Here is a 23,459-nt window from a genome sequence, read left to right as displayed (position 1 = left end):
TCTGATTTGTTACGCTGTCTAACTGGGGTCTTTGTCAACGCCTAGAGAGTGTGTAGTCTGAGGTCCTGACTGGCGTGGACCCTGTCTCCTGTACCCTCACGGAGTCCTTTCACACGCCGCAGAACATCTGGGATGCTACCGATTCCGCCGGGTTTTCCGCGGGCGCGTGGGAGGGGCGAGGGCGTGAATAGTCTGCGCAGCCGCAGAACTGATTGCAGTAGCGCCTACGGCCTCTAGAGGGGCCCGAGAGCTCCCGGGCTCGCCCCGCCCCGTCCCGCCCCGTCCCGCCCCGTCCAGCCCCGGGTGCGTCAGGGGTCAGTGGGTGGTGACAAACCGGCTGGTGGTGGAGGTGATCGCGGGTCCTGGGTCTATGGCGCCACCGCAGCGATGTCCTCTGTGTCGCCAAACTTTCTTCTGTGGTCGCGGACACGTCTACAGCCGCAAGCACCAGCGGCAGTTGAAGGGGGCCCTGGAGCGGCTTTTACCGCAGGTGCCGAGGCTGGGGGAGGCCGGGGATGCGAGCAGGGTAGCCAGGGCCCTCGGGCTGTGGTTTCAGGGTCCTAGCTGGCTTCTGCCCTGCAGGTGGAAGCTGCCCGCAAGGCCGTCCGTGCCGCCCAGGTAGAGCGCTATGTCCCCGAGCATGATCGGTGCTGTTGGTGTCCGTGCTGTGGCTGCGAAGTGCGAAAACACCTGAGCCACGGAAACCTGACAGTGCTGCACGGGGGTCTGCTGGAACATCTGGCCAGGTGACAGCTGGGGAACACCCGCCTTCCCCCCCCCCCCACACACGCAGGGATGTACCCACGTGTAGGGTGGAAAGTTAGAACTGAGGAGAGGAAGGTCGCTTTTGTGATTTAATTGGGGTGGATGGATTGAATTACCTTGGAACGTAGCGGGGGATCTTAGCATTCATTACCGTCGTCTTGTTAGAAAAGCCAACTTGCCCTTCTCCCACCACCTCACACTTTATTGAAGGAAAGGAATCCTGAGATTGAGATCTTGAAGAGGTTGATAATAATATTCTTCTTTCTGCCTTGTCCAAGGAAGCAACCCAGATGCTGGTCTGTGTTACTCACATCATTGCTCTGATACCCAGTACTGTCTTACTGTCTAGCTAAGATTACACTGTTCCTCTTCATTCTCAGCCCAGAGCATAAGAAAGCCACCAACAAATTCTGGTGGGAGAACAAGGCCAATGCCCAGATGAAAGAGAAGTTTCTGATCTCCTCCCAGGATTATGCACGGTAAGTCACCTGTTAAAAGAGATGAAGTAGCAAAGTGAATTCTCCAGATATTTGTCAGGCACAAAAGCTTCTTCAAATTGCAAAGTTCCAAGGGAGTGTAATGGTTCATATCTGTATCCAGGACTAGGGAGGCTGAGAGTGGATTTTTGAGAGTTCAAAGCCAGCCTGGGACAGAATGAGACCTTATCTCAAAACAAGAACAAATGTGGGAAGTTCAGAGTCAAGTATGTTGGTGCAGACTCATAGCTCCAGTACCCAGCTGAATCAGGAGGATCTCAAGTTCCAGGACAGCCCAAGCTACGTGTCTCAACACACCCAAAATAAGGAAATGTATTGGGAAGTCCAGTAAGGATTGCATTATCTGTTTTCATAGCACTTTTTATTAATATGCCCCCTGATAAGTTCTATATTGAATGTGCACACACATAAAGATGTGATGACTGGGTATGGTGCCTTAGGCCTAGAGTCCCTGCTGTTTGGAAGGCTGAGACAAGAGGATTGCCGGCCTCAGAGGTCAGAAGAGGGCCTCTGGTCCTTTGGAACTGGAGTCACAGATGTTTGTGAGCTGCCATGTGGCACTTTAAACCTGGGTCTCTGAAGAGCGGCTAGTGCTTTTAACCTCTGAGCTGTCTCTCCAGCATCCCGGATAGGATCTTTGATTAGTGAATGAAGATATATGTAGAAACTTACTATTGAGGGTAATGATGAATTCTTTTTCTTTCAGGAGACAGGGATTCTTTTCTTTCTTTCTTTCTTTTTGTTTTTTTGTTTTTTTGTTTTTTTGTTTTTCGAGACAGGGTTTTTGTTTTTTTTGTTTTTTTGTTTTTCTCTGTGTAGCTTTGCGCCTTTCCTGGGACTCACTTGGTAGCCCAGGCTGGCCTCGAACTCACAGAGATCCGCCTGGCTCTGCCTCCCAAGTGCTGGGATTAAAGGCATGCGCCACCACCGCCCGGCGCTTTTCTTTTTTTTTTTTTTTTTTTTTTTTTTTGGTTTTTCCAGACAGGGTTTCTCTGTGTAGCTTTGTGCCTCTCCTGGAACTCACTTGGTAGCCCAGGCTGGCCTCGAACTCACAGAGATCCGCCTGGCTCTGCCTCCCGAGTGCTGGGATTAAAGGCGTGCGCCACCACCGCCCGGCTGCTTTTCTTTTTTTTTAATAATTTATTTAAACTTACTTTATGTGCATTGGTATGAAGGTGTCAGATCCCCTGGAATTGGAGTTACAGGCAATTGTGAGCTGCCATGTGGGTGCTGGGAATTGAACCCAGGTCCTCTGAAAGAGCAGCCAGTGCTCTTAACCACTGAGCCATCTCTCCAGCCCCAGAGACAAGGTTTCTTTATGTAGTCCTGGAATTCACTATGTAGATCAGGCTGGCTTTGAACTCACAGAGATCTGCCTGCCTCTGCCACCCAAGTGCGGGGACTAAAGGCATGTGCTACCACATTTGACTTACTCTTCTAAGTAAGAGGGAAAAAAAAAATGCAAGGTGTAAAAGAGCATCCAAATGCAGATTATAGGTGCATGTGGGAGCCCGTTCTCGGGTTCCTCGTGGCTTTACCCAGCAGGTCCGAATAGAGGATGATTAGGACCACGGGCCTGAGTGCAGGTGTCTGAGATGGTCTGCACTTGGCTTTGCTGGGGGAGGAGGTCTTTTGCTCCACCCCTTGGCGTCTCTATAAAAACCCTGGGGCAGAGACAGTCAGAGCCCGTTGGAATAGGTTCTAGGCCCTCTCGAGGCTATCCTTTATTTTCTATCTGTTTATCTCCGCAAGATTCTCTGCAATAAATCCTTCTATCTAATATTTCCTGCTGCTCGCACTCAAGAAAACTCTGGGGAACTGTGGGGGTGGTTGGGTAAACGCCCCACAGGTGCACACCTATAATCCCCCACCAAGAAGGCTAAGACAGGAGGATTGCCTAGCCTTGCTTGTTTTGAGACAGGATTTCACTATATAATCCATGCTGGCCTCAAACTCAAGATCTTCTTGTCTTCACTGTCTCAATGGTGGTACTAGTTAAGACTTATTTTATGTGTAGGGGTATTTGGCTATATTGTATGTATGTATGTGTGCTATGAACATGCAGTGCCTACAGAGGCCAGAAGACAATGTCAGATGCCCTAGAACTGGAGTTTCACAGTTGTGAGCCACCATGTGGGTACGAAAACCAAAACCAGATCCTCCCCAAGAACATCAAGTGCTCTTAACCTCTGAGCCATCTCTCCAGCCCTTATTTTATTTTTTATTTTTTGTTTTTCGAGACAGGGTTTGTCTGTGTAGCTTTGTGCCTTTCCTGGAACTCACAGAGATCCGCCTGCCTCTGCCTCCCAAGTGCTGGGATTAAAGGTGTGTGCCACCACTGCCCGGCTCAGCCCTTATTTTTAATAATGTTGGGGAGGGGAGAGATGGTGTGTGAATGCAGGTGTCCTTGGAGGCCAGAGAGATGGTTTTCTGGAGCTGGAGTTATAGGCAGTTGTGAGCAGTCCCACATGTGTGTTAGAAACTGAACTTGTGCTGTATGTAAGAATGGTATGTGCTCTTAACTTCCAAGAGCCATCTCTCCAAGCCAATAGTGGTACTTTTTTTTTTTAGATTTATTTAAAAAAAAAAAGTCTGTGCAGTGGTAGCACACACCTTTAATCCCAGCACTCAGGAGGCAGAGGCATTCAGATCTCCAAGTTTGAGGCCAGCCTGGTCTACAGAGTGAGTTCCAGGACAGCCATGGCTATACGGAGAAACCCTGTCTCAAAAAAAACAAAACAAAACAAAACAAAACAAAAAAAAAAAAAATCAGGCAGTGGTGGCACACTCCTTTAATCCCGCACTTGGGAGGCAGAGGCAGGCAGATCTATGTGAGTTTGAGGCCAGCCTGGTCTACAGAGTTTCAGGACAGGCTCCAAAGCTACACAGAGAAACCCTGTTCTGTCTTGAAAAATCACACACACACACACACACACACACACAAAGGATTATTATTTTGTGTTTGTGTATATATGTGTGTCTATGTCTGTTGGGTATGTGCATGTGCGTGCTACTGCACAAGGAGGTCAGAGGGTCAAATCCCCCTAGATCTGGAGTTACAGGTGGTTGCCAGCTGCCCAGCATGGATGCTGAGAACTGAAGGAGTCTACTGGTAGACGGCATGTGCCTTTTTACAAGTTATGTGTGCTGGTTTACTAGCATGGGTGTCTGTTTACAATTTGTGTGCCTGATGCCCTCTAAAGCTGGAAGCGGGCATTAGCTCCCCTGGAACTGGAGTTAGAGTCTCCGTGAGCCACTCTGTGGGTGTGGGAATCAAACCTGAGTTCTGTAGAGGCGCAGCCACTCTTAACCACTGAGGCGTCTCTCCTCACTTTTTAAGTATTGTACTATAAGACAAATACAAATACGTTGTTGGGGACCAGAGTTTTCACTGTGGCATGTAAAAAGTGGAGGGATTTAACTAGGAAAGTATCCTATGAACTCTTTAGGTAAAAAGGCTAAGTGGTCAAGAGTGGCATTGGTAACAGGCTAAGTGCTGGCAGTTCATGTGCCTTCTGATAAACAATGAAGGTGAGCAGTGTAATATTCCTGTCAGAAACTGTTAACCTGAATCCACTACAGGTCAACTGCAGGGCCTGGAGAGGATGGCTCAGCGGTTAAGAGAACTTGCCGATCTTGCAGAAGACTTGAGCTCAGTTTTCAGCACCCACTAGTTGTGAAACTCGCAACCACCTAGAATTCCAGCTCCAAGGGATCCAACACTCTCTTTTGGTCTTCAAGGAAACTAGACATGCATGTGGTGTACAGATATGTGTGCAGGCAAAACACACATACTCATAAAAATAAAAAATCTGTGGGGCAGTGGTGGTGCATGCCTTTAATCCCAATACTCGGGAGGCAGAGGCAGGCAGATCCCTGAGTTCAAGGCCAGCCTAGTCTACAGAGTGAGTTCCAGGACAGGCAGGGCTACACAGAGAAACCTTGTCTTGAACAACCAAAATAAATAAATAAATAAAAATAAACTAAAAGTCTTTAAAAAGAAAATAAATGAAGAGTGAATCGTGGAGCATAGCAGTGTTACCAGTATACCCAGGTGAGAGGTGCGGGTGCTCGGCTGGCATGGCAGTGTGACCAGTGTACCCAGGTGAGAGGTACGGGTGCTCAGCTGGCATGGCAGTGTGACCAGCGTACCCAGGTGAGAGGTGCGGGTGCTCGGCTGGCATGGCAGTGTGACCAGTGTACCCAGGTGAGAGGTACGGGTGCTCAGCTGGCATGGCAGTGTGACCAGCGTACCCAGGTGAGAGGTGCGGGTGCTCGGCTGGCATGGCAGTGTGACCAGTGTACCCAGGTGAGAGGTACGGGTGCTCAGCTGGCATAGCAGTGTTACCAGCGTACCCAGGTGAGAGGTGCGGGTGCTCATTTTACCAGTTGTGTAAACTGAGCATGGTGGTCCCTCTCTGTAATCTCACCACATAAATGGCTGAGGTGGGAGTTCTGTGCTAGTCTAAGCTATACAATCAGACTGTCTCAATTTTTTTTCCTCAGAATTAAAAACACTCTACTGTCGTATACTTTACAACTAATGGGGCTGGAGTTCTAGGCTAACTTATCTCTTTCCAGTTTTTTTTTTTTTTTTTCCCCTGAGACAGTGTTTCTCTGTGTAATAGCCCTGGCTGTCTTGAAATTCACTTTGTAGACCAGGCTGACTTTGAACTCACAGAGATCTGCCTGCCTCTGCTTCCCAAGTGCTGGGATCAAAGGTATGCGCCACCGCCGCCCAGCCTCCAGTATTTTTATAATTCTTTTATTTTTAGGTTTAAGAAATCCATGGTGAAGGGCTTGGATTCTTACGAAGAAAAAGAGGACGAGGTGATTAAAGAGGTAAGAGGTAGGAAGAAAGGCCTCTGAAAAGGACCTCTCCCCGTCATCCTGAACCACCTTAAGCATTCTTTCTTCCACAGATGGCGGCTCAGATCCGTGAGGTAGAACAGAGTCGGCAGGAAGTGGTCCGATCTGTCTTAGAGGTTGGTTTCCCTCCGAGGACCCTGAGCAGTATCCAAATCCACTGATGCCTGGCTTCCCCCGGTCCAGCATTTCGACTGTCAGCTCTTCTCAGAGAATGGGTCACGAGTCCATACGCCTCAATTCCCTTCCCTGTCCACTGGGGCAGGGCACCTCAGTGGAAATGTGGGCAGGGCTGGGAGTTGGCAAAATGGGCAATATCCTCCATAAGATACCGGGGTCTGGAGTGTGGGGGCATGGCCCAGGCAGGCTCTTAAGCACCTTAGACACATTTATTTTTCCTGAATCAAACTCAGCCTCAGGCAGAGCCAGATCCAGAGGAGGGCTCTTCGGCACCTGGAGGCTGGAAAGCCACCAACGGGTAAGTTGTCAGGGAACCTCTCGAGTTGGATGCTGAAAAACGGGACCAGCCGTGCTCCCTTCTCAAGGACCTCATCTGCCAGCCTGGCTCCCCTGTCTTTCAGCCATGTAGCCTCCAGCTCACAGCAGGTATCACACTTGGACCTGCAACGTGTTCCAGAGCTTGACTGGATGGAGACAGGACAGCACCTGACATTCATTGGCCATCAGGTACAGGTGCAATGGGCAAGCAAACCGGAAGCGGTCACTGACCCCTCAGGTCCCCTCAGCCGTTTTAGCTTTTCTACCTGTTCTAGCCATCTGCAGCTCCTCTTGGTTTTCCTTACTATACCCTTCTGTGGTAGTGTTCCTAGACTCCATTGCAACCTTTCAGGGTGATCTTTTCATAACAGCCTTACAACATGCTCTTTTTTTTTTTTTTTTTTTTTTTTTGGTTTCTCGAGACAGGGTTTCTCTGTGTAGCTTTGCGCCTTTTCCTGGAACTCACTTGGTAGCCCAGGCTGGCCTCGAACTCACAGAGATCCGCCTGGCTCTGCCTCCCAAGTGCTGGGATTAAAGGTGTGCGCCACCACCGCCCGGCCAACATACTCTTAATATAGGGTGCCCACACTTGGATACCCCTGCAGGCATCTGAAATTATGTCCTACCACCCTGTTGTTGAATCCTGGCACCCCCTTCTATTTCCCATATTGCTGTGTGACTTTATTGACCGATTTTACCTCCTGTCTACCTCAGTCCCACCTTGGGACTGTTTCCAGTGACTGGAGTCACTGAAGTAGCTTGTCAGAAGTTGCGTTCCCTTCCATAGTTTGCCATCTCTAGCTTTGAGTACTGTACCTCACAGTTTTCTTATCTCGTATCTTATTTTCACCACAGGATACACCTGGAGTTGGTAACATTCACTCAGGTAAGTTTCTGAGCACTATTTCTATGTCTGCAAGATAATTTTGGGTTTTTTTTTGTTGTTGAGACAGGGTCTCAATTTGTAGCCATTACTGGGGATGGCCTGGAACTCCAGAGATCTGTGACTCTGCCTCCTGAGTGCTGGGGTTGAAGGTGTGCTTCACCAAGCCGAGCTGTTTGGATACAGGTTAATCCTTAGCTCATGCTGGCCCTGAGCTCCTGCCACAACTTCTCAAGTGCTGGAATTAGACATAGGCCCTGTATGACCTGTCTGCTATTTGCTTTTTATATAAAGCCTTAAAAAAACCACAAAGACTATTTTGCCAGGGCGGTGGTGGCCCACACCTTTAATCCCAGCACTCAGGATGCAGAGGCTGACAGATCTTGGAGTTCGAGGCCAGCCTGGTCTACAGAGTTCCAGGACAGCCAAGAATTTGTATCCAGAATAGATCAAAACTTGCAAGAGCTAAGGAAATGGCTCAGTAAACGTATTGCTGTGCAAGCCTGAGGACCCAGCCTCCAATCCCCAGCATCTATACAAAAGCCAGGCTTGACCCTAGCACTGTCTTAAGCGCTCACTGACTAGCCACACTAGCTGAAACCAAGCTTATTTCAGTGGCTTTTGTTTGTTTTCTCTGGGTAGCTTTGGAACCTGTCCTGGAGCTCAGAGATCTGCCTGCTGCCTCCTCAGTGCTGGAATTAAAGGTGTTTTGACACCACAGCCAAACAAACAGCAATAAAGAAACCTCTAACTCCAGCACTTTGGAAGCTGAGGCAGCAAGGTCTTGATTTTGAAGTCAGCTTGAACTATATAGTGAAACCAGCTCCAAAAGGAATAAAAAGTCAACCAAAACTATTGTCTATTAGACAAATGGAAATGAGCTACTGCTACACCAAGTGACTAAAATATTAACTGCACTGAGTGCTTAGCTGTTGTGAGGTGGAACTTCTGTAGTCCTTCAAGGAGTGTAGTAACACTAACCTTGAGAGTTCAGCATACACTTACAAATACCCTTTCACTCTTAAGAGGTCCTGGCTTGTCTCGTCTCTCTTTAAACAGGATCGTAATGCCAGAGCTGTCCTGGAACCAGGCTAGCTGCTCCTCTCAAGGCAGAATTTAGGGCCTAGGTTCAATAGCCAGTACTTCACATAGCAGCTCACAACCACCCAGAACCCCAATTCCAGGGAATCCAATCCCTCTTCGGATCTCTGCAGGCACCAGGCATGCACATGGTACAGACATAACCACAAAAAAATACCGATACACATTTAAAAAAAAAAAAAAAGGAAAAAAAAAGGCACCAGAGACTATGGTTTCAATTACTCCTGGGCCTCTGACTCCAGAAACCCAGGTTTTTATTTTTGAGCACTCCTGGCTGGAACACGCTCCACAGTAAAGGGCTTTGCTTATTCTAGGTGCTGTGCCTCCATGGATGATTCAAGAGGAGGAATACAGCTCTGGGAACCTACCAATAGGCCCTTCCTATGAAGAATTTCTTAAAGAAAGTAAGCACACTACCTTCCTATTCCATGCCATTTCCTAAGCTGGCTACAGTGCAGTAGAGTGTGTCAACAAGACTCACCTATTGAGCAGAGATCATCCAGGTCAACACATTTCCCGTTTGCAGAGGAAAAACAGAAATTGAAGAAACTCCCCCCAGAGCGAGTTGGGGCCAACTTTGACCACAGCTCCACCACCAGTGCAGGCTGGCTGCCCTCTTTTGGCAGAGTCTGGAATAATGGACGACGCTGGCAGTCCAGGTATGTGTCCAGACTCCAATCAGCCACCTCCTAGTATTTTCTATTAATCTTGCTGAGTCTTTATTTCTTTTTAGGCATCAATTCAAAACGGAAGCCGCAACAAGAAACAAGCAGTCACGTAAAGGAAAAAGCTGAAGGTGCCCAGCCCAATCCTCTTTCAATCTCATGGCCAACAAAACCATTCCAACTATTATTCCTAAAACCAATCCTCTCCAGTTGCCTTTCTTAGGAAACAGAAACACACATTCATTTGATTTAATAAAGTTTTATTTTTCCAAATGTACAGCTGATTGAACCTGAAAACAAGAAAGAGGAGAATTAAAGTCAAAATCAGGGTATCACAAAGGGGGAGTACACAGTATTCGAACACTGAGAGACCTCGGGTTCTCACCTGTTCAAGCATCTTCGCCAGCAGCTGGGGCATCTCCACCCTTTGTGTTTCTGGTGTAAATTACTTGGGCTCTGTGCTTTGAAACCAGCTTGATAAGTCCTAGGGAGGAAGGGTAAGGTTTTTAAATTTTGTGTTTGAAGGTTTGCCTGCATTGGATGTATGTGCAAGTGTGTGTCCGATATCTGAGAAGGAACTGCTTTAACAGGGTTTTGAGCCATCTCTCCAGGTCCAAGGCCGTGATTTTTATAGTAGATCCTTTCCTGTTTCTTTCCCAAAGACAATTTACTTAGCAATTGGAACCTAAGTTCTTAGGGTGGTATTTGAAAGAGGATCTTTCTCTGTGGCCCAAGCTGGCCTGGGAATTGGGATCCTTTGAACCTTCAATGTGCTGGGATCACAAGTGTGAACTGCTTTTAGGATTTACTATGAACTTAGTGTGTCTGAGTGCAAGCAAAATACCAGTGTGTGGGAAGTCAACTATCAGGAATCAGTTTTCTCCTTCCACCCTGTTGAGGCAGGAGCTCTCCTGCTACTGCACAGCACTAAACTAGGCTAGCTAGCCTGAGAGCTCCTGGCTGATTCTCCTGTCTCTGCCAAAGAAGTGTTGGGATTAAGTCACTGCATGAGGCTCTCTAGGACATGCACTTCTATACCAATGTAATCTTCCAGACCCTTAGTATGAATGTAATGGGATACTACCTCCATGGTACATGGACCACGGTTCACTTTATATTTGTGATTTAACTAAAACTACAACACCCAGCCCCACCACTTCAGTCGGTGTATTTAATAAAAATTACTATAACCAAAACATGAGGTAGGAGGATAACTTCCCTGGGCTACACAGTGACATGTTATCCCTAACGGCATATTGGTGCTTGCCTTTAATCCCAATACCTGAGAAGCAGAAAAGGTCAGGAATTCAAGGCCAACCTTGACAGCTAAGACCCTGTCAACAGAGGCGGGCGGTGGTGACACACGCCATTAATCCCAGCCCTCGGGAGGCAGAGGCAGGCAGATCTCTGTGAGTTTGAGGCCAGCCTGGTCTACCGATCGAGTTCCAGGACAGGCTCCAAAGCTACACAGAAAAACTCTATCAATAACCCAGCAGCAGCAGGGCATGGTGGTGCAAGCCTTTAATTACAGCACTGGGGGCAGAGGCAGGCAGATCTGTGAGTTTGAGGCCAGCCTGATTTACAAAGGCATTCCAGGAGAGCCAACACAGAGAAACTCTACCTCAAAAAACATGTATGTTTAAAAAGCTTTCCTGGTAATGCTACCAACAAGAAAACGCACTCCACAGAACACAGGCCGTTATCTCTTACCTTTACTGAGTAGCTCCTGAAGGGCTGCCCTGGCCAAAGAACCGCGAATCTTCAGTCTCTCGGAGACCACAGCTGGAGTGATGAGCTTGTAGTTGGGAACCTCCTTACAGAGTTTGTCGTATGTAGCTTTGTCAAACAGGACCAGATTGTTCAGCTTGTCCCGAACTTTGCCTTTGGACCACTTCTGCTCGTTAGAACAAGAAAAGACCACTAGTCAGGAATTCTGGCACAACTATCCTTTCCCAAATAACACAAGTCTGAGAAACCCCTCGTTATCATCTCAGGTAAGTTAAAGACTTCAAACTAAGTAACACAGCCTGGCAACAAAAAAAACTCGACAGCACCTGTTAGAATATTGTAGTTTGAAACAAAGACTTTATACTCATTTCCCCCTTTAAAGCAGTGGTTCTCAATTTAGGGTTCGCGTAGCACATATTTGCATTGTGTTTTTTTTTTTTTTTTTTTAAGAGGGGGAGCATTTTTTGAGACAGGGTTTCTCTACGTTATTATTCTTAACGGTAGCAAAATTACGCCGGGCGGAGGTGGCCCACATCTCTAATCCCAGCCCTCGGGAGGCAGAGGCATAAGGATCCGAGTTCCACGCCAGCCTGGTCCACAGAGCAAATTCCAGGACAGCCAGGCTGTTACACAGTAACCCTGTCTCGAAAAACCAAAAACAAAACCCCTCAATTATGAGGTAGCAACGAATTAATTTTATGGTTGGGGGGGTCATCACAACATAAGGCATTGTATTAAAGGGTCACTGCATTCGGAAAGTCGAGAACCACTGTTTTGAAGGAATATATACAACCGCATTCTTGAAATAACGACAAGATAGGAACAAAGTCAACAGTATGAGTCTAGGATTCACGATCTGAAGAAAAAAAAAAAATCACAGCACAGGTTCACGAAAGGTCCCCCAGAATCCTCCTTTATTGCAAATGGCTACCCCCTACCTTCTTTTTGGCCTTGCCACCAGACTTATTTACTGGGTCTTTGTCTTTTTTGGCCGACTTTCCGGCATCTTTCTTCTTCTTGTCATCCTTGGGCGGCTAGGGGAAGAAAGCAGAGTGCAGGCAGGTCACAGAGTGGCCCCCGTATTTCTCCCACCCATGGCGGCGGCGGCGGCGGCGCCGGAGCACATGGAGGCAGTGCCCGCGGCAGCCCGAGACGCAGCCCCGCACATCACCAACCGCTCCCAGTAGCGTCCCCTTCACCGCCCCCCGGCACCGCTCGGCCCTCTGAACCCTGCTGCTCAACACTCGCGAGCCTCACCATGATGAAGCGCGGAGAGTGGCGACGACCACTGCAGCCTCCCTAAGATGTCGGAAAAAAAGGAAGCGCGGCTGGCCAACAGTCCCAGAAACCTCCGCCTCGAGAAAGTACTTCCGGGGCGAGAGGTGGGGCCACGCCTAAACTCCGCCTCGCCCGCCTGCGAGAGACGGAGTGGGAGGAGTGGCTTCCAGCCTGCAAGTCACGCCCCCTAGGCGCTGGTTGTGAATGGCTGGGCCCCGCTGCCGGTCACCCGACAGCCACTCAGGCTCTTCTCTGGCTCTGAGAAACACAGTAGACCCGTTCCCAGAAATTCGTTTCTTCGAATTATGTGGGCTTGGTCTGCGCGTGCGCCTCGGTGTTGGGGGGGGCGGCGGAGCAGAGGCGGGGCTATGACGTCAGTTCCGGGGCTGGAACGTCCGGAAGAGGCCGCGTTATAGCGCCTTTAGCGGGGCAGCGCAGCGATGGCGATTTTTAGTGTGTACGTGGTTAACAAAGCCGGCGGCCTGATTTACCAGTGGGACAGCTACTCGCCACGGGCTGAGGCCGAGAAAACTTTCAGCTACCCTCTGGACCTGTTGCTGAAACTGCACGACGAGCGAGTGCTGGTCGCTTTCGGCCAGCGCGATGGCATCCGGGGTGGGCTGGGCTCGAGGGCGGGGCCGGCTCTGCGGAAGTGGGGCTGGTGGGAAGGGGCAGGATTGGGAATCGCGGAGTCAAAGGGGGAGCGGCCAGTGGACCGGAGCGTCTCTGATCCTTAGCCTCTCTTCTGTAGTGGGCCACGCAGTGCTGGCCATCAATGGCATGGATGTGAATGGCAAGTACACGGCCGACGGGAAAGAAGTGCTGGAGTATCTAGGTAACTCTGCAAATTACCCGGTGTCCATTCGATTCGGCCGGCCCCGCCTTACCTCTAACGAGAAGCTTATGCTGGCATCCATGTTCCACTCGTAAGTCCGCTCCCCCCGCCCCCCTTAAACTTTTACTCCCCAGCAACTACCTCTAGGATGGCTAAAGTGTTTTCTGTGTACTGACAATCATTTTGTACCTCTTAAGTGGCCGAGTTCTGGTGTCATGGGGAGATAACTGATAGACTCTATCTAGGTTTGAAGTAGTTTAATCTTGCCTAACTCAGCTTCTCTCCTGTTAGCTCTAGTTTCTTTAACATGAGGTAATTGAATTTTTTTTTTCCGGGACAGAGTTTTTCTGTGTAGCCCTGGCTACCCCTAGAACTTGCCTGTAAACCAGGCTGGCCTCCAACTCACAGAAATCCGCCTGTCTCTGCCACCCAAGTGTGTGGAATAAAGGCGTGCACCACCGCTGCCCAGCTAGGTAATTGAGTTAAATAGACATTAAAAGACTTCCTGTGGTGCGAGGTGTTGACATAGGCATGGCCATGGACTAAGAAGGTTATGCACGTATTCCCTAACATGTTGGCTTTCACTAACATTTTTCGTGTAAAATGTTTCAGATTGGGGCTGGAGAGATGACCCAGTGCTTGCTGCTCTCCCAGAGAACCAGCATCCACATGGTGGCTCACAACTGTAACTCCAGTTCCAAGGGACTTGATGCCTTTTTCTGGCCTCTCTGGGTACCAGGCACACACGTGGTACACACACATACCTACAGACCAAAACACCACCATAAGCCCATCTTTATTTTGTCCTTATTGCTACATAAAGCAGCCTATAGGGGACGCTAGAGATGAAGTGACTTCACTGTCATCAGGTAACTGAGTGACCAGACGTGAGATCATAAATAAAATTTTAAAAATTAAATAAATCTTAGGGGAGTGTACAGTGTATTCAGAAGGCTCATGAATGTGAAAGAAATGTTGACACTGCTGCCAGGTAGTACACAGTATTTCTCCTGACTATCCCAGGCTGTAAAGTGAACTCCTCAGATTAGGTACTTGAGTGGAAAAGTTTGAAGAGCACTTTTTCCTCACATCATCTGGTATATTCCCAACTTTACCTCTCCTGCATACAGGCTCTTTGCCATTGGTTCCCAGCTGTCTCCGGAACAGGGAAGTTCAGGCATTGAGATGCTGGAGACAGACACATTCAAACTGCACTGCTTCCAAACACTGACAGGTATGTGCCTACAGAGGTCATAGGGATAGATGGGGCAGATTGGACCAAGGGATTGACTGGAGAAAGCTTTGGTAAATAAGGACAGGGAGGGTGTCAGGTTTTCCAGGGACAGTTGTACAAATACATCCATTTGTTTTGCGAATCCAAAGCCAATATTTAATCAGAGGCTGATTTTGTTTATGTCACCCAATGTGCTCAACCCTGGTTATCTTGGGTTTGGATAAAATCCACATTAAGGTTAGATTTCACACATTTTGGAATGTGTTGTTCCAAATAAAATTTGAAAGCCAAATAGACATGGCCTTTGGATCCTGCTTATCATCTCTTCACTCCTTGATGACGATAACTGAACTGCCAAAGTTTTGTCTTCTGCTTGTCCTGTTTCTGCTGAGGGATTCCAAGACTACAAATGGCATTTAGACCCCAAGTCCGGTCATTCAGTCACCTGGTGACAGTGAAGTCACTTCATGTCTAGCCTGCTCTGTTAGCTGCTTGATGGGGCAGTAGGGACAGAGTAAAGATGGGCTTATGGTAGTACTTCACAAAACTGAAAGGGCTGTGGAAACATAGGATGGTTCGTATCTGCTGCGTTCTCTGTCCTTGGGTAACCAACCATTCCTGGCCTTCCTCCAGGGATCAAATTTGTGGTCCTGGCAGATCCTAGGCAAGCTGGAATAGATTCTCTTCTCCGAAAAATTTATGAGATTTACTCAGACTTTGCCCTCAAGAATCCATTCTACTCCTTGGAAATGCCTATCAGGTAGGTTTCCCCATTCCCCCATACTGTCAGAACCTTGTCTCCCAAGTCACTTTAGGTAAGGACAACAGTCACCAGCTCTGTTTATCTTGAGATCACAGGGCTTCCTGGTGCTTCATGTCCTTCAAATAGTTTCTGCTGATTCTCCCTCTACCCTTTGTGGCAGGAGACTCAGACCTCACAATTTTTTGTCTTCTGGGTCTGGCCTAGATGTGAGCTGTTTGACCAGAACCTGAAGCTAGCTCTAGAGGTGGCAGAGAAGGCTGGCACTTTTGGACCTGGGTCATAGGCTGAACCTGGAATGAACCCCCTGAGACATGCTGCAGAGGGCTTTGCTGTTTCCACTCCAGTGAGGATCCTATTGCAGTATGCCTTGTTAGTATACTTGAAAATGGGAGAACACTGAGCCTGGAGATGGGGACGGATCCTGGGCTAGAATGCCATGTTCTCTGCCCTTCTGTATATATCACAGTCCTACTCTATACAGATTTATTTATGGAGGAAGCTGGCTTAGCAATGCTATAATAAACATTCCTTTGTTCTAGTGTTTGCTGTCCTAACTCGTGGTTTGGGAGAAAGGCATGGGAGGGGAAGGCAGAAATGGTAAGGGCGGTCTGCAAAGGTGAGGTACCGTCTGCTAGTAAAAAACAGAACAAATTGATGTTCACTAGCTAACATCATAGTTTGACTCTTGAGCCTGTCCTAGATGCAGTCCCAGAATTGCTGGTTTCCTGGGAGCCTCATGTGTGGTAGTGGAGGAGGATGGAGCACTTAGTAGCACTTAGAATCAAACTAAGTTTTATCTCAGTATGCACTCTACCCTAGGATGCGCATCCTATTACAGACAGAATTTAGCAAATTACCAAATACTTGTGCTTCAAAGCCCTCAAGCCAGTTACTGATGGCCTGAGTTTGGATCCATGCTTTCTGACCTCCCTCCATCAAGTCATTTAACCTGCCTGTAACCCAAAAGTGTACAGTGTTCAGCTGAATGTTGAGCTTGTACTCAACATTTATACTTCTCCTGTCTCACTTCAGAGAAAAATCTTTCCCTTTGTGGGTGGAAAGAGCAGTTACTGATAAGAATACTTTCCTGGGGGATGGCTCAGAGGTTAAGAGCACTGGCTGCTCTTCCAAAGGTGCTGAGTTCAATTCCAAGCATCCACATGGTGGCTCACAACATCTATAATGAGAGCTGGCGCCCTCTTCTGGCTTGCAGACATACATGCAGGCAGAACACTGTACATAATAGATAAATCTTAAATAAAAATCAATCAACCAATAAATAAATAAAACTTTCTCGAGGAAAACTGTGTCTAGCTTACGTCTCCCTTTGAAAGGATAAGCCAGCCAAGCGGTGGTGGTGCACGCCTTTAATCCCAGCACTTGGGAGGCAGAGGCAGGTGGATCTTTGTGAGTTCGAGGCCAGCCTGGTCTACAGAGCGAGATCCAGGAAAGGCGCAAAGCTACACAGAGAAACCCTGTCTCGAAAAACCAAAAAAAAAAAAAAAAAAAAAAAAAAGAAAAAAGAAAAAAGAAAAAAAGAAAGGCTAAGCCACTGACTGTTTAGTATCAAATCTAGTTTTATTAATCTGTAACAAGTCGGCTTGCCTGCTGTATTCCCCCGTTTTGTTCCAGGGTATTGGTGAGAATGGTTGCTTCCTTTTTTCCCTTGGGGACTGAGGTATTGGCAATAACTTTGCCCCCTGCCAAGAAGCCTTGGGGTACAACAGAAAGCACAGGCATTAATGTCCTGCAGCTGCAGAGACAGGTTCATCTCACTAGGAGATGGGGACAGGACAGAACCTAGGAAAGGAAGGACAGAGGAGACACCCTGAATGCAGGAGTTGTCTGTCTGCTAAAGGTAGAAAGAGAAGCTGGTGGAGTCTAAAAACAAAGCATCATTTAAATAGAGCATAGGATGGGGAGTTGCGATCTTATTAGCCACTGATAACTTGCAGCACCAGGGAGGTCAAGGAGACAATGTAGACACAGAAAGGTTCTATGCCAACCAGAGCAGCTTCTCCCTTTCTATGCCCTGCCAAGGAGGCTGAGGTTGGGGATGTTCCATAGTGAGTACTCTCTTCACTCTGCCTTCTTGGGTACTCGGCCCATCTTGGTGCGGATATTTCGAAGCAAGAAGAAGACAACTGTGCTGGCTATACAGATCACTTCTGCCACCCAGAAGGCTGTGCTCCAGCTGTAGTGCTTGGCGATGGTGCTGAAGGGTAACCCAGCCAGAAATCCGCCCACTGTTGGGGAGAGAAGAGCCTGAGCCACATGTAAGGCTAAAACAGGTAGGCAGTTCTGTCTCTAGCAAGCCTGAGCAAGGCAGTGCCAGGAGGCAGCTATTCCAGGAAGTACCACTTACCATTTGCCATGAGTCCCACAATGGCATGAGAGGTGCCACACAAGTTGGGAGGTGCACTCTCATTGGCTATGACTCCAAACAAGGCAATGGGACCGTAAGAAGAGAAACCAAACACAGCTCCCAACACCAGGATCCAGATCTGCAAGGGCAGGGAGAGGTAGCATTGAGAATTAGCGCCCACAATTGCCTAAGGAGAAAGGAGTACCTAGCCCTTAGTCAAGCCATAGTCAGCAGCCATCCTCACCCCACTCCCAGTACAGCTGGTGATACAGATGGTAGTGAGCCAGCCCCAAGGGCCTAGGTGGACAGGGGCAGGGGAGGTAAGAGTCATCCCTCTTGAGTTGGATGTTGGCTGTTTCAGAATTTGTACAAGCTGGGCTGGTTAGGGGCAAGACAGGGGTGAGACAAAAGTGAGACAGACCAGGAGGAAAACCAGAGATCTTTAAGGCACCTCGTGCTCCGTAAAGCCCGTGAGCTCAGCCAGAGGATGGAGAGCAGCAGTCCAGAAAGCAGCGTCCTAGAGAGCAGAGGAAAGAGAAGAAAAGCAGGCCCAGAGTGGAGGAGGACACAAAGTACCGGAGAGAAAGTAAGGTATAAACAAACTGCACAGGGAGGAGGAGCTGGCCAGGGGAGAGAGTCCTATTTTCTCTCCTTGTACCTTGCAGCTTGCCAGGTTCTTTATATTTACCTTGGGTGAGTCACTGGTCACCGTTACCCGGAAGAGGAACATGGATGCTGCCATGCCAGCCATCATGAACAGCAACAGGCCATGACGAGGGTTCCCATACATAGACAGCCCTGCCTACGGATACAGTGCCAGCCATATCAGGTCCTCCAAGCAAGGCAAAACACCCTCACCCCTGGACTCTGACACAGCAGGGCTATTGCTGACAGGTCTTTGGCAATCTGTCACAGTTCTTGGCCCCAGACAGCCCTGGGAGGCCCTGGGAGCTGCGTGGTGATCTGAGGCCAAATTCCACAACATCCCTTCCTCCACCTTGGGGCAGGCATGGGACACGTGCTAGGGAGCTGCGCCTAGTCCACTGCACCCCTAGTTTTCTTGGGGCAGAGGAGAAGCCTACTGAGAGATTCTAGTTGTCTTTGCCATCAGTTAAGACTTTTCCCACCCGTCTTATCTCCACATCTCAAGCAGATAAGAGAAGCCTGGGGTCATTCCTGTCTCACACAACTTCTGTGCCAACCAGCCCACACGCCAGGACTCCCATCCCTCCATTAGGTAGTCCAGCCATGCAAGGGAGATGCAAAGGGCCTCTCTCCTGCTGACTCACCTTTGCCATGGCCCGGTCTGACAGATAGCCGGCTGCAATGCTGCCCACGAGGCCTCCAACCTCCAGGGCACTCATGTAGGAACTACCTGCATGGAGAATTGTGGGGAGACAGAAAGCAAGAGAATGAGATGTTTCTCTCTTGAGGTTATCCCAAGATACAGAGTCATACCTCCAAGGGTGCCCAGCCTCAGGGAAGGAGTCAGTGGATAAACGAAGGCAGGGCCTGGATATCCCATCTGCATTGGCTCCTGTTCTTCACCCCCTTCCCTGTCCAGACACTCATCTTACCCACAAGGGCGGACTGGCCTCTCTCCTGGATAAGGAAGAACTGGCCCCAGTCTGTACAGCAGGTCTTTACTCCAAAGACTACAAGGTAACCAGTGGAGAGCACCCAGAGATAGGGAGACAGCAGCAGGTCCTGTAGGGTGCTGTCCTCCTTGGATGAACCTGGAGGTAGGAAGAGGCCAAACAGGATTTAGGCTCTGCTCCTGCTGGCCTGCCCCTACCGGATCACCACCACCACCATTTTAACCAGCTGCACGGCTAGTCTGGGCGCCACCAGGACTGACGTGACGGGTAACCCTTCAAACCCCTCTCTCTACCCTGCTGCAAAGGCCTCAGCAAATGATAGAGAAACTGAGGACTAGTACAGAGAGAAGAAGGCATCCAAACCACTTAAACGTAAGATGTCATCCAGAACAGAGAGGTCTGTGCTGCCAGAGAAGGCCCAGGATGTGCTGGCTTTGACTTAAGGGTGGCATTTTACTTCCCCACCCTCCATTGTCATTCCTTCGCCTGCGTCCTTTGACAAGCACAGTGCAAGGCTTAAGCTAATTGTAACAAAACTGTGCCAAGTAAAGGGTGAATGAAGGTGCCTTAGGGGTCAGCTTGGCAGAGGCTCACCCTTTTTGCCCTTGGAGGGGGTAGGGTCCAGATTTCGGAGTCCAACATCAGCAGGTTCATTGTGGATGAGCAGTAGGCAGAGGAAGGAGACAGCCACGCACAGTGCCCCAGACAGGGCCAGGGTGCTGCGCCAGCTGTAGCTCTGGGCAAGAATCGTGGCCAAGATAGGTCCCAAACCTCCAGCCAGGTTCATGCTGGTTGACAACACAGCCCACCAAGTGCCAAACTGGGATGGCTCAAACCACTGTGACAGAAGGGGGCAGAATAGGTACGTGGCTTACAGTCCACATTGAGAGAATAGCTCAAGTGTGCAGACCTAGAGACTCCAATTACGGGGATGAGGGACAGAGTGCTTCTCCTTGGCAGAGCCAATTCCCCCATCTGCCACCCGATCCCACCACTCTCAGACTCCTAAAATATCCTGACAAGCGGCAGGAGCTGGCAGAGACCTCCTAAGAAACCTGCTATGGGTTGGGGTGAGAGCAGTGTGTAAGAAAAGGGTGTTCCCAAGTTCTCATTAGGTACCCTCTGCCGCTCCAGACAGGCTTGTGGGATGCACTCACTTTCCTCAGGATCTTCCCACAGGGGGGCCAGCCCAGCCCCTGTGCCAGGCCATTAAGAAACCAGAGAGCAGCAAAGACTGGTACTGTGGAGCTCCAAGAGAAGACTACGTTGACCAGACCGACCAGGAGCAGCCCAGAGGAGAAGAGCCAGCGAGCGCTCATCTGATCAGACAGCACCCCACTCACAAACTTGCTGATGGCATAGGCTGCCGACTGGCTGCTGGTGATGAGCCCTGCAGCGAAGGGGAGCAGGGAACAGGCCACCTGAGCGGTTAGGGACAGGGCGGAGGTACAGGAGGGGTGGAGGAAGGCATGGGGTCAGGTGTGGACAGGTGCTTGGCAGGGTGAAAGGGGTTCCTTCCCAGAGCAACCGCAGGACCCGTGCTGCAGATTTGACACTTTCCTGCCCGCTGAGCCATGTATCATAGGCCCAGGCTGACTTGGGACTTCTCAGCCTCTTGGATAATTCTATCTGCAGCTGTCTGAACTAGAAGGGTGATGTTTTCCTCCCGGGAATTTGCATTTCCCACCTCACCCTGAATGCCAACTGAAGGCCCCAAGAAGTTCTGTTGCCCCGCCATGTCTGAAGGTGGAGGGAAGGGCTCTAAAGTGAAAGATCTTATTCCTCCTGGAGGAAGCATGCATGCAGGCCACATCAAATCATGGGTGCTGCCTTCCCAGTGCTCACTAACCTGCAGGTACAGCATGCACCCACAGAGCCCCCCTAAATGTGCCTCCCCCGTACATGTGGGTCGCAGGCATACACACACACCAGATAACCAGCTAGCCTCAGTCCTTCACCCACACCCATGCACATGGAGCTCAGCCTCTGTACTTGGTACACGCTTGACTGACTCTACATGTACACTTCATGCTTGTGCATGCCACACTCCAAACAGCGTATCCCACGGCCCACTCACTCCCCTCCCCTCCCAAGGCTTACCCAAATCGTCCTTGTCCAGAGCAATCTCTTCCACCAAGGATGGCATGACGAAGGAGAAGGTTTTGCGGTTGAAGTAGTACAGGCTGTAGCCCCCAAACATGGCTGCGAAGATGATGGCGCGATAATAGCCATAGCCTTGGGCCGCCATGGTAGAAGCAGCGGGCCCAGCAGGCCAGGTCACAGTGCTTCTGAGCACAGCCTCTCGACTGCTCCTGCTTGCCGCTAGCTCTCTTGGTGCCCAGATCTGCTGAGCTGTGTTTTTCTGCTCCCTCCTCCACCCAGGCTCTTTATAGCCGCCTTCTGGACAATCATTAAGCCTGGGGCAGCAACTAGGGAACCCAGTGTCCTGAGAGAGACCAGAAAACAGTGGATTACTGAAAGCCAAACTGGGGGAGGACGGGGGTCCCCGAGGGAGGAGTGCCTGTCCCCACAAGTTCTGCCTTTCCCTCCTCTCCCATGTCTTCTTGCCTGTGAAACCAGCTGTGATTAAAAGTTCGGCCTAATTACTTTTGTCTGCCTGAGCCCAGGGGAGGCAGGGGTAGGATGAGCAGAGCTGAGCCCAGTACAGCCCTACTCCCTTAGTCAATGAACTTTCTCATTCACTCAGGTTCAATGAGGGTTCCAGGTTGCCAGGCATCATGAAAGGCGCTAGATTGGTTTTACGCCCAGTCTCTTTCAATCAGTACCCTAAAAACCCCACTTCTGAGCCTTGTAGAGCTGACTGCCCCCAATGCTTAGCACACAATGGGCTATAACTTTGCTAATAGGTATCCCCTTTATCGTGGGAAACATTATATGACCCCCCCTCGTGGTGGTCATAGTGAACAATGTAATGTATACACTTCCCTTATATACACAATGATAAAACTTAAATATATAAGTTAGGCCTGGTAAGAAATTAATAAAACAAGTATAACAATGCATCATAATAAAAGTTTCTTAAAGTCTATTAATGGTTTATTTCTGGAATTTCCCATTTCATTTTCCCACTGCGGCTCGCCTCGGTCACTGAAATGTGCAAAGCACAACAGTGGATAAGAGGAAGCTAAGCGGGGTTGGGGATTTAGCTCAGTGATAGAGCGCTTGCCTAGCAAGAGCAAGGCCCTGGGTTCGATCCTCAGCTCCAAAAACAAAAGAAAACAAGAGGAAGCTAAGCTGGATGCAGTAGTTGCAGAATTTTAGCGGGGGGCAAACCCCTCAGTTTGATATATATAGAAGGCGAGCTAAGGGTTCAAGTCTGGGTAAGAGCCCTCGGAACTGCCTCTGGGTCCCTATTACCCTGCGACATCAGTCAGGCTTCGGTCCTGCGGGGGTGTGAGCACCGCAGCATGTCACCGCGGCTTTCCGCTCGGCTGCGAGACCGCTGGAGCAGAAGGAGTGGGCGCGAGGGAGCCGCACGTAGCCTCGGGAGGCCCCTCGCTTTGGCGGTCCAGGGTTGGCCTGTCAGGATGGGCAGGCGGCGCTGATCAGCACCTGCCCTGCACTCAGTGTCCTCAAGCCACCCGGGACACCCGACTCCAGGCTGGGAACTGCGGGTCCCAGGGACAGGAGCAGGCGAGCCGCGGTAACAGAGCGCTGCAGCCACGAGGGCGCGGCGTCTGCACGACCGCTGTCCCTGGCCTGTGGAACTGTCGCCATGCCGGAAGGGCGGTTACAGGGACAGCCTCCTCCGCAGTCGGAAGTCAGGGGAGCCCCAAGGCCCCAGGATTGCCCTCCGGTCCCGCCCTCACTGGCGCCCCTCCCTCGCATGCCACCCCTACCTGGACGGAGGCGGTAACCCCACTAGGACGGGGGCGGGGCTTGAGGAAGGCTGGTGCGCACGCACAGAGGTGGGCGGGGCTCGTCTTAGCCTTGCGGCTGACCGCTGTCGCCCTGGGATTGAAGGCGTCATCCTGCCTGCTACGCAGCTCCCTGCGTAAGGACAGTGACGCTTATAGGCTGAGCACCACATGTCCCCTTACGTTCCACCGACCAGTTTCTATAGAGTGCCTCCAGTTACCGTGCACATTCAGAAAACTAAAATAATCCCTGCTTGCAGGGGCTTCGTATTTTCTCTAAGAAATAAAAGCAATCTACAGCACAATTGGTAATTTTACATCGTGGTCAAGCTAATGGGAATAGAGACAAAACAATATAGCCCTAGCACTTAAAAGACACAACCCTGACTAAACTTTGGGTTCTTTTAAAATCTTTTTAATGGTCATGTATGCATATGCGGGGCGGGAGTTAGCCAGCATAGGTGGAGAGGCCAGAGGGCAGCCACGGGTGTCATCCTCCTCCAGG

General features: G+C 49.8%; 4 protein-coding genes across 6 annotated transcripts; 2 read left to right on the top strand and 2 right to left on the bottom strand.

The window, feature by feature from the left end:
* The first annotated feature begins 306 nt into the window (after positions 1-306).
* Positions 307-9,548, top strand: Cenatac (centrosomal AT-AC splicing factor). The gene is made up of 11 exons (XM_059267715.1): positions 307-490; positions 583-746; positions 1,146-1,244; positions 6,038-6,104; positions 6,185-6,247; positions 6,542-6,606; positions 6,710-6,815; positions 7,482-7,512; positions 8,925-9,014; positions 9,137-9,269; positions 9,344-9,548. The coding sequence occupies exons 1-11, from the start codon at positions 371-373 to the stop codon at positions 9,402-9,404; spliced, it is 999 nt and encodes a 332-aa protein (XP_059123698.1). The 5' UTR covers positions 307-370; the 3' UTR covers positions 9,405-9,548.
* Rps25 (ribosomal protein S25) lies at positions 9,515-12,599 on the bottom strand. Its single transcript, XM_059267716.1, has 5 exons — positions 12,261-12,599; positions 11,942-12,037; positions 10,986-11,169; positions 9,661-9,759; positions 9,515-9,565 (listed from the first exon to the last, which is right to left on the bottom strand). The coding sequence occupies exons 1-4, from the start codon at positions 12,261-12,263 to the stop codon at positions 9,665-9,667; spliced, it is 378 nt and encodes a 125-aa protein (XP_059123699.1). The 5' UTR covers positions 12,264-12,599; the 3' UTR covers positions 9,515-9,565; positions 9,661-9,664.
* A 48-nt stretch (positions 12,600-12,647) lies between these two features.
* Positions 12,648-15,656, top strand: Trappc4 (trafficking protein particle complex subunit 4). Of its 2 annotated transcripts, none has more exons than XM_059266865.1 (5): positions 12,648-12,896; positions 13,033-13,207; positions 14,247-14,350; positions 14,984-15,110; positions 15,318-15,656. In XM_059266865.1, exons 1-5 carry the CDS (start codon positions 12,722-12,724, stop codon positions 15,394-15,396), a joined length of 660 nt encoding a protein of 219 aa, XP_059122848.1. In that variant the 5' UTR covers positions 12,648-12,721; the 3' UTR covers positions 15,397-15,656. The 2 variants fall into 2 exon arrangements, with proteins under 2 accessions (XP_059122848.1, XP_059122849.1); XM_059266866.1 differs by having other exon boundaries at positions 12,655-12,738.
* Positions 15,657-16,672: 1,016 nt separating this feature from the next.
* Positions 16,673-23,049, bottom strand: Slc37a4 (solute carrier family 37 member 4). 2 transcript variants are annotated; one of them, XM_059267713.1, is made up of 11 exons: positions 22,937-23,049; positions 22,455-22,616; positions 21,177-21,522; positions 20,234-20,466; positions 19,671-19,914; positions 19,056-19,214; positions 18,768-18,853; positions 18,167-18,280; positions 17,930-17,995; positions 17,479-17,617; positions 16,673-17,359 (listed from the first exon to the last, which is right to left on the bottom strand). In XM_059267713.1, the coding sequence occupies exons 3-11, from the start codon at positions 21,322-21,324 to the stop codon at positions 17,193-17,195; spliced, it is 1,356 nt and encodes a 451-aa protein (XP_059123696.1). In that variant the 5' UTR covers positions 21,325-21,522; positions 22,455-22,616; positions 22,937-23,049; the 3' UTR covers positions 16,673-17,192. The 2 variants fall into 2 exon arrangements, with proteins under 2 accessions (XP_059123696.1, XP_059123697.1); XM_059267714.1 differs by lacking the exon at positions 17,930-17,995.
* Positions 23,050-23,459: the final 410 nt, after the last annotated feature.

This window comes from Peromyscus eremicus, chromosome 7, assembly GCF_949786415.1.
Source record: "Peromyscus eremicus chromosome 7, PerEre_H2_v1, whole genome shotgun sequence".
In the NCBI taxonomy this organism is placed as follows: domain Eukaryota; kingdom Metazoa; phylum Chordata; class Mammalia; order Rodentia; family Cricetidae; genus Peromyscus; species Peromyscus eremicus.
The sequence above is the reverse complement of the archived record's forward strand: the minus strand, read 5'-3'. Positions and strand labels throughout refer to the sequence as shown.